General features: G+C 49.3%; 1 protein-coding gene across 1 annotated transcript; it reads left to right on the top strand.

Moving 5' to 3' along the window:
* Window positions 1-837: 837 nt before the first annotated feature.
* FOXA2 (forkhead box A2) lies at window positions 838-4,131 on the top strand (the record flags this gene model as incomplete). Its single annotated transcript, XM_083357740.1, has 2 exons — window positions 838-1,036; window positions 2,854-4,131. Exons 1-2 carry the CDS (start codon window positions 950-952, stop codon window positions 4,129-4,131), a joined length of 1,365 nt encoding a protein of 454 aa, XP_083213866.1. The 5' UTR covers window positions 838-949.
* Between the last annotated feature and the right edge of the window lie 5,928 nt (window positions 4,132-10,059).

The raw sequence follows: 10,059 nt of genomic DNA, 5'->3' as shown, positions 1-10,059 counted from the left end.
GATAGTAACAACAACAACAACAACAGCAATTTATTAAATTTATATGCCACCAGACTCCATTCCGATCTTAACAATCACATTCTCAGCTATCTGGCACTAACGCCATCTCAAGAGCTACTATTAAAACAAACGAACGAACGAACAAAAAAGCCAAGAGGCTTTTTGAAAGAGGAGCATCCCTTTTAAAGGCCCAAAGAGAGCCACTCCTTCGCAACGGACTTGCCACAGTTTGTGGGGCGAAGTACGAGAGGTCCCGTCCGTGACAGTCGACTGCCATACAGCAAGCCTTCGGGAGCAGGGAAAACGTTGGGGGCGGCGGGGGAGGGAGGGGGGAGAGGAAGGATGTGATGGGGAGAGAAAAGGAAGGCACATCCTTTCGGGCCTCGCAAAAAAGATGCGCAAAGTAGACGTCTTGCGAGGAGAACCTGAAGCGGGACCTGATTATTCAAAGCGCCTAGCCAGGACCTGCGGGTTGGAGCTGCGCCCCGCAGCTGCCTGCTTGAGTACTCGGGCATCCACGTCACTGCACCACTTCGTTTCCTCCTCCCTCCCTCCGTCCCTCTCTCCCTCCTCCTCCTCCTCCTCCTCCTTCCTCCACCTTGCCTTCGCCTCCGGGCGGCTCTTCACTGTGAAACCCACCCAAGCAGTAGTAGTAGTAGCAGCCGCCGCAGCCGCCTTAGCAAGCAGGGACAAACCCCAAGCTGAGCGGTTCCCCCTCCCCTTCTCCATCACCCATAGAGAAGAGGGAGGGAGGGAGGGAGGGGAGGAGGAAGAGAAAGAAGGAAGGAGGGAGAGAGGGAGGGTTACAGAGGGGGTTGTTTTTCTTTTCCTTCTTTTTTTTTTAGGTTGCGCGCTCTCTCTCTCTCTCTCCCTCTCTCTCTCTCTCCCTCTGCCCTCTCCCTCTCCCTCTCTGCCGTCGCTTATTGTGGCTGTTAAATTTTAAACTGCTATGCACTCCGCTTCCAGTATGCTGGGAGTCGTGAAAATGGAAGGACACGAGCACACGGAGTGGAGCAACTACTACGGCGAGCCGGAGGTAAAAGGCAACTTCTGTCTTTTGGCGTGCGCGCGTCTCTCTCTCTCTCTTTCTCTCTCTCTTTCTCTCTCTCTCTCTCTCTCTTTGTGTGCGGGTCCCCCACCCAATCCCCAAGCCTCCTCCTTCTGCTAAAAACAGGAGTCTCTCTCTCTCCCTCTCTCTCTCTCCCTCTCTCCTTTTATACAACACTCTGTTAGCCTTGAGATAATATTAACTTTGTGATCAAATATTGACTTGCGAAGCCTCCAAATCCTTTTGCCATGCCTAGCCGCGCTATCCTAACAAAGTTGTGTTTGGCAGAGAGAAGTTGGGTGTGTGTGTGGGGGGGGGGGGAAGCGTGGGGGGGAGAAACTATAAGGAAGCAAGGAGAAGAGGGGGGACATTATGGTTCTAAAATTTGCCCTGGGAAGGTTCAGAGTCTTAAGGAAAAGGAAGTGTAAAGGGGGGGGGGGCAAAAATGTGTTGTTTTATTTGATAGTCTCCGGTGAAGGGAGGAAAGATTTACCTGCAACCCATAATTTCTCTGGGTGTTTGGATGTATCTGCTCCGCATGGCCCAGGAAACTGCATGGTCCCTTTGAACTTCAATACATTTTTTTTTCTTGATCCAATGCACTTTTCAGGTTTCCTCCTGAAGCTCTAAGATACCCCCCCCCCCTTCTTAAGGGCGCCGGTCTGGACTCTGCCCTTCTGCTGAGGGTTTAATTTAATCTGTTGAGATGCCCTAGTGCCGCGATTGAGTTGCAGTCCTCAGTTTATTGAGAACTAAAATTCCGCGGGAGAATCAATGTGGATTACTCCCAAGAACACGGATTAAATTTTGAGTTAAGCTTGAACACTCTTAATTGGGGTCGAGACTTTTCATGGATACAGTTGCCAGTTGGGCTAGCGATGCCGACGCGAACTGGTTACTTGGGAAGTAAGTTACATTGCGATCCAAGGGAATCGCTTCTAACTGGAAAGCGAACGCCTTCGGAATTCGTTCAATTGATTGGTGCGTCTCGAATTGTGATGGTGCACATACTTAACAGAGAGTAAATCCTAATTTAATCCAATGGCGCCTACTTCTGAGCAAACATTCATTGGGTCGCGCTGCATGTTCTGAAGAGGGAAGGTGCTGGAACCGTAGGACTTTGTTTCTAGATCAACACTTAAGGCTAAATATCGGGGTGGGGGTGGGGTATGTTTATGGTGAACAGAATGTGGTGTTTCCATACTACCTTCTTCCTCCCTAGCGAGTGACAGATTTAAGTTTTCATTGGTCTTCGAGAAACTAGACAATTTACTTGAGCAAAGTTCTTTCTCAAACAGTAGGATGTAAAAGCACACGCACACACACCAGCGGAGCTCTTAAAATCTGGGAACTGAGCTATGATCTCCAGAGCATATCTGTGGAATGAACGGCCAAATCTTATTCCTTAAAGAGATCCAGTGGAATTTCCAGTAACATAGCCCCTTTCTTCGCCCTGGCCACGATCCGGGGAGTCTGGCTGTTTTGAACACTGAATTTACCGGGGGCGGTTTCCAAACGGCTGGGATTCAACCTCAGCTTTCGCCACCGGCTTAATTCTCTCCCACCGAAATGCCAAGTTCCTCAGGAGCGTGGGGTCCTGGCCAAGGAAGCGCTACTACAGTCTCAGAAATACTTCCAATATTTCCAAGGGTTTTCGGGAAAGTCCGGGAAGGTGCGCGGTGTAGAGAGAAGGACGGGGGGTGGGGTGTCAGCAGGCAAGATGGGGCTCTCGGGGATTGGGTCGGGTGCGATCCGGACGCAAGAGTGGCTAACCACCAGGCTCCTTCCTTTTGTCGCCTTTGCAGGGCTACTCCTCCATGAATGCCGGCTTGGGCATGAACAGCTACATGGCCATGCCCGGCATGGGCAGCGCTGGCAACCTCTCCACCGTGGCGTCCGGCGGCTCCATGGGCATGTCTTACGCGGCTGGCCCGGCGGGCATGAACCTGTCTCCCGGCGCGGGGGCCATGGCCGGCATGGCGGCCCACCTGAGCCCCAGCTTGAGCCCGCTGGGTGCCCAGGCGGGCTCCATGGGGGGCGCGCTGGGCGCCTACTCTGCCCTGAGCCCGGTGGGGGCCGGCGGGGGCGGCGGGGGCGGCGGCTACGGGCCAGCGGCGGGCCTGGGCCGCGCCCGCGACGCCAAGAGCTACCGCCGGAGCTACACGCACGCCAAGCCGCCCTACTCGTACATCTCCCTCATCACCATGGCCATCCAGCAGTCTCCCAACAAGATGCTGACGCTGAGCGAGATCTACCAGTGGATCATGGACCTCTTTCCCTTCTACCGGCAGAACCAGCAGCGCTGGCAGAACTCCATCCGCCACTCGCTCTCCTTCAACGACTGCTTCCTCAAGGTGCCGCGCTCGCCGGACAAACCGGGCAAGGGCTCCTTCTGGACCCTCCACCCCGATTCGGGCAACATGTTCGAGAACGGCTGCTACCTGCGCCGCCAGAAGCGCTTCAAGTGCGAGAAACCGCCCGGCGCCAAGCAGCAGCAGCAGCAGCAGCAGCAACAGGGGGCCTCGCCGGCCTCGGGCCCCGGCAAGAAGGCGCTGCCGCAGACGGAGCGCGAAGGGCCCGGTGGAGCCTCGGAATCGCCGCGCTCCAACGCCTCGCCTTGCCGAGAGCACAAGCGCTCGCTGGCCGAGCTCAAGGGCCAGCCGGAGCCCGCCCCGTCGCCGGCCCAGCAGCAGCAGCAGCACCTGCTGGCGCAGCATCACGCCCACCCGGGCCTCTCTCACGAGGCCCACCTTAAGGCCGAGCACCACTACGCCTTCAACCACCCCTTCTCCATCACTAACCTGATGTCCTCCAGCGAGCAGCAGCAGCAGCAGCAGCAGCAGCACGCCCACCATCCCCACCCCCACCACCAGCACGCCCACCACCCTCATCCTCCCCACCCCAAAATGGACCTGAAGGCCTACGAGCAAGTGATGCACTACGCCGGTTATGGCTCGCCGGTGCCCGGCAGCTTGGCCATGGGCTCTGTCACGAACAAAAGCGGCCTCGAGGCCTCGCCCTTGGCCGGAGACGCCTCCTATTACCAAGGGATGTACTCTAGGCCCATCATGAACTCGTCCTAAAGAAACCCCCCCCCCGTCCCTCTCTCCTTCCCGACGCCGAAACCGAGACTTTGTGGGGCGGGAGAAAAGTTCCCTAGAGTTGGAAAAGTCTGAACGTTGTGCCCAAAGCTGCCCCGCCCCCTCGACCCAATGCCCACGGAAAGGGGCCCAGTCCAGGGAAGGTCCAAAGCTCCCTTAAAAAATGTTGGACGGTTTCAGGCCCCCCCCCCCGATTCTTTGGATGAGCGCTCAAGATTCTTTCCGACCTGTCTGGGGGGAGCACAGAACTGGGAACCCGGCACTCATACCCTCTGCCAATTAGAACGGGGCACCAAATATTTAGGTACTTTTTCCGCTGTTGTATGATTTTAAGCGCCTGCCGAAGTGGGAGGGGGGAGGGGAAGTGGGGAAGAGCTCATTGACTCCAACGACCGACCGTGAGGAGTAGAAACTGCTCCTGCTGCGGATCCGGGTCGTGATACCATGCTCAGCTTCCTTCAGACACCAGTTTAACTTTCCTTTGAATCTGGAAGATTTATTTTAAGGCATTCAAAGGTGATCCTAGGTATATTTGTTATTTTGGGTTAGGAAGTTACAAATATATCTATTTTTGGATGTGGAAGTGACGCAGAAGTATGCGTGTGTGTGTGTGTGTGTGTGTGTGTGTGTGTGTGTGTGTGTGTGTGTGTGTACTGCTGTTAGATTTGAAAACCGAGGATCAAAAAGACTGTAGCATTGTGAAATCGGGGAAAAAAGGGAGAAAAGAAGAGAGACTTTAGATTGTAATTTGACACACAAAAACTTGGAATCAAATTAATTTATCGTTTCTGTACGTTTTATTTATGGGTTGTAACTGTGTATTCTGGTAACGGCCAGCCAAATTCCCACCAACCAATATTAAAACGATGTTGGATATTTTTTCCCCCACCCCCACCCCGTCCTTCAACATTTCTTTAAAATCTATAGTTTTGCATCCATCTCTTCTTCCTCATTTCTTTTGGTTTAAATGCATAATGCAATCTTTTAAATTGGGGTTGGAAAAGATTGTGGAATAATTTCAATTCAGTGCACTAATTGCATTAGGAGAAGTTTTAAAAAAGAAAAGGAAAACAAACACGAATGAAAGGCTCTTTTGCCGCTTCCTTTCCATGGTATGGAAATGGCACACAGGAACACATATGTTGAAGCCTCCGGAGGCCCAGGTTATGTTTCTAGGTAGCTTAGCATTGCACAGTTCTTACATGAACGCCCACTAGGAATATTCAATGATTCTGTCTGCATGCATGCATATTTTTTCAAGAGAGGCCCACTGACCTCTTCTTCTATTTCCTGCCTATTCACTTTGCAGGAAATAATATTTAACTGGGTTCATTATGACTTACACCCTTGAGTGTTTTGATTTGCTTGTATGTCATAAGGTTGGGGATCCTGTGAACATGTTGCAATTAGAGTGAAACCCAGCAGGTGCTACTGATGATGCAATCCCATCCATGTCTACAGAAGGGGGTGGGAAATGAGCTCAACGAGGTTCAACTTTCCTATTGCTGCTTTAAATGGTTTGGCATCATTTGCTCTTACAACCCTATCATTAGTAAAGTATTACTAAGTCCATTGGTTTTACCATTTCTTACAGTTATGTTCCTATGGGAAATATTTATTCTAACGTCTGAATATTAGCATCTTCATAAATGCTCTGAAGTTGCAGCCCTGTTTTGTTTTACAGCAAGCTCCATTGAACTTTTGTGTTGTTACATCTGAGAGAGAGGTTGTCTCCTTAAATGAAAGGCACTCCTAGGTAAGTCTGAATATGACTGTACCCTTCAATAATTACAAGTGACAAGATCCAGCCTTTTTAAAAAAAAAAAACCAACCGAATGTTTCTTTGACATTCATAGTAGGGTTAAAATCAATTCTCCTGTACTAAAGGACTGGTCCGGTAATTAAAGTGTCTTTAGCTGGACGCTGATCAATATGCAGTGTATATTTCAAGGAACCAAGAGTTTGAAGCATCTTATTAACAGCACCCCAGCAATCTATCAACAATTGGTTAGTAAAGGCCATGATTCCACTTTTAAACAGGCGGCTCCTAGAATAATTATAAAAATGACAGGTCCTGCCATTTCCCTCTTGTCTGGTAAGAAACCAAAACATGGTAACGGAGAGATGGTCTTATGTAGTCTGCATAAAATCTAGGAAGAAAGAAAGAAAGAAAGAAAGAAAGAAAGAAAGAAAGAAAGAAAGAAAGAAAGAAAGAAAGAAGGAAGGTCGCTGTATAATCAACAGTTCAGCCTGGTGGGCTCACTACAGGGGCAAAAATCTCCCTGTTTTTCCTTGCTAGTTTGTGCCTCTGTCCCTCTCCCCTTTTCTCAAAAAAAAAAAAAAGAGAGAGAGAGAGAGAGAGAGAGAGAGAGAGAGAGAGAGTCGTGTGTAATGAAAGCTGGAACTGCTGTTCTGCCTATCTTCCAGCCCTTTGGCTAGTGGTTCTGGGAGCCCTGAAGTCTTCTTGCGATTCCAAAGTCCTTCTCGTCAAACAGAGACCATTTCCACGCTAGTGTTTTATAGCGTTGCCTAATCTTCGTTGGGCCACGCGTCCATCCGCGGTAGGGATAGGCTTTATCCCGCCAGAGCGACGGCTGATGGCGGCTCTAAGCACTAGAAAGGAGATGGTTAAAGAGAAGCCGCCTCCAAAGACGGGGTGCTGCTGGGAAGAAGATCAGCCCCAGCTTTCTTGAGAGTCTCTCCGCTGATGGGGGGAGGGGGAGGGGAGCAGAGTCCTGTCTGCTGCAGGGGCAGTTATTGCCCCCCCCACACACACACATACACATCCGCAAGTGTCCCTTTCCTCCAATATTTCAGAGAGAGCCAGTCACCAGACCAGTTGCCCTCTGTACAGTACGTGGAACTGGAAAGCCCCACACGCGCTTCTGTTCCCTTCCCTTGGCGAAACTCGGAGAGAATCCAGCCCATTCGTGGCAGGGTGTTTGTTGGCTTCTCGCCGTTTTCTATTTTATTTTAATTTTTTGCTTCTTCAAATTGGGATTTTTGTCCGGTAGCTCTGCGGTACGCAGCTATGCCGGATTTTCCGAAGTAGTTGTGCAGAGAGCTAGGGTGGGTTTGCTTTTCTTCCCTTTATACCGCCCATTCATTCATTCGCAGCGCCGAAAGAACGGCTCGCCTATGATATTACAGTTGCAATTTGCGCAGCCTTTTTTTTTTTTTTTTTGGACTGTGTATGTTGCGGAAGCCGCCCCTTCCTCTGCCAACTTAACTTCTGGACGCTCTCCAGGATACAGAGGAAGGAAGGTCTCTCGACCCAGCTCTAGGTCGGATGAAGTGAGCTGGGGACACGCGTCTGTAGCAGCCCTCCACACAGGAAGGGGTGACGGGGGTGGGGGTGGGCTCCTGGGTGCAAAGACCGGGAGAAAATCTCCATGCATACGAACTGAAATCCCGTGCTCTCGGTAAGTGGTGTTTCCTGGCTCGCTTGTTGTTTTAGCGGTATCAAACCCATTCTTTCAAGCGAGTCGGATCCCGAGCCCACGCGAAACCATAGAACAGCGTTTCCCAACCTTAGGAACTTGAAGATGCGTGGACTTCAACTCCCAGAATTCCCCAGCCAGCTATGCTGGCTGGGGAATTCTGGGAGTTGAAGTCCACGCATCTTCAAGTTCCTAAGGTTGGAAAACGCTGCCATAGAATTTCCCTTCCCCATAATGGTTGTCTGGCTGGAATCCTGAGAATTTGAAACCGCCGGGATTTGAATAACAGGGAGCTGCCCTGTTATCCAGGAGGCGGAGTAAAAAAAAAACAACTAAAGTGTTGAGCCAGTTGTAAGTATACCTCGAAGTTCCTTAAAAGCAAGCGCCTCGGTTCAGTGAAATATGTGGGGTTCGTTTCTGGCAAGCTCTGGGCGAGAATCCGAGCCCTTTTTTTAAAAAATTCAGTATGTTTACAAGGAAACCAGCCCCATTAAATCTTGCGTCGTTTGGCTAGATCGTGCAAGATTCCAGTGCCTAGGCAAGTCGTCTTGATTGATTGGAGACAATGCAGGTGTCAACTGGAAATGGGAGTGGAAGCAATGCAAGTGGACGTAAGTCCCAGCGGACTCCCCGCTAGTTCCCTAAAGGAGATATGGACGACGTTGCTGTTCCCCGAGAACCAATAACAGTAAGGGTTATATACTTCTCAGAAGGGTTCCTGTGGATTAGAAAGAGAGCCTACTTGGATCAGTAGAGCCAGCTGACCCCTCAAAATGCCAATCGGAGTCGGGGAAGATTACCAGAGAAGAACACACAAGCTTTGCTGGTGTTGCATTGTTCAAAACATGTTTTGTGGCTTAGTTTAGGCATAGTTGCCACTCCGAGGTGAGGGAGAGGGGATTGAATGGCGGGTGGCCTAAAACAATGAGAGAGAATACCTCAAGCTGTTTTGGATTACAGCGCTCAATACCTGACCATTCACCATGCTGCCTGAAGTTGTTGACAGTTATAGCCTAAAACTTTTGGAAGTCGCCATGCTAAGAACGCTACATTCATATATAAATGTCTGGGTGTCAATTTATGAAATGAATGTTCAAAGAGGATAAATAAAAAAAACACTCCAGCAAAAGCTAAAATGCTTCTGGTGTCCTTCAAAGAGCAGTTTAAAGTATGAATAGGTGGGTGAGAAGTGGATGGGATTCTCTGAGGAGACTTCCAGCTGTTACCAAAGTGAAGGAAACTACTCTGCTCTTTGCTGAGGACCACTCCTTGAATGCTGGCTCAGGGCCAGAGATTCAAGTCGGTATGGATAAATTCTCCACATCTTGTTATAACTTTGGGCTTACCGTACCATCAGCATCCCAAAGGCCAAGCTGTATGCCAGCTACTCCTCATACACTATACATAAAATGCAAAATCACAATTAAAGGGCAGAAAGTACAGGCAGTTAACCAATTTAATCATCTTGGTAGTACCGTTTCTTGAGCAGTGATTATTGATGCAGAATTTAATTGCAGAATAGCAAAGGTGGGTAGACTGCACTCCACTGTATGGGACCCTGTCTGAGATGGTATAGGTTCTCCTGCTTGAGCAGGGGGCTGGACTAGAAGACCTCTAAGGTCCCGTCCAGTTCTATTCTATTCTATTCTATTCTATTCTATTCTATTCTATTCTATTCTATTCTATTCTATTCTATTCTATTCTATTCTATTCTATTCTATTCTATTCTATTCTATTCTATTCTATCCCGAGTAATCAGCTCTGTATAACTAAACTGAAACTTTATGGACTGGTGGTACTTACTATCCTTCTGGATGCCTGTGAAACATGGACTGTATATCAAAGACATGCAAAAATGACTTCTCTTCACAGGATATTAGGCATCAGATGGCATAATGAAGTACTTGACACTGATGTTTTTATCTAGGGCATGTCTACCATCAGTCCAAACATTGATAAAGCACGGACCCAATGGGAAGGTCATGTCATCCATATGCTGGACGATCACATATCCAAACAGCTCCTTTTGGGGAACTTTCCAAGCTTGCGTGGAGGACAGAAGAAACATTACAAAGACCACACTAAGGGCCTCTCTGAAGTCGCTTGAAATAGACATGACCACCTGGGAAATAAAACTGCCCTACTTGGTGTAAGGTTTGCCAAACTTATAAAGTATAACATAAGATCAACATAAGACTGTGTAAGACTAGAGCCTCTGGCGCAACAACTGCTGTGGTCACCCAATTTGTAAATGCATTGCCTCTCTGTCCCTTTCCAAAGAGTGGCAGCTGTTCCTAAGCCAGTGTAAAAACAACAACAACAACAACAACAACAAACCCCTGCATTTCTCCTTGGTCATTTGAAAGTCTTGAATGGGGGCACCGATCTGCACAGGCTTGTGAACCACGTGGCTCTGGCTTCTTCACCACAGTTGCAAATGAACAGCAGCAGATCAAAAGAGAAACAATCA

The sequence above is a fragment of the Vipera ursinii genome (genome assembly GCF_947247035.1).
Source record: "Vipera ursinii genome assembly, chromosome: 3".
NCBI lineage: Eukaryota > Metazoa > Chordata > Lepidosauria > Squamata > Viperidae > Vipera > Vipera ursinii.
This window is presented reverse-complemented; position numbering and strand designations above follow the sequence as displayed.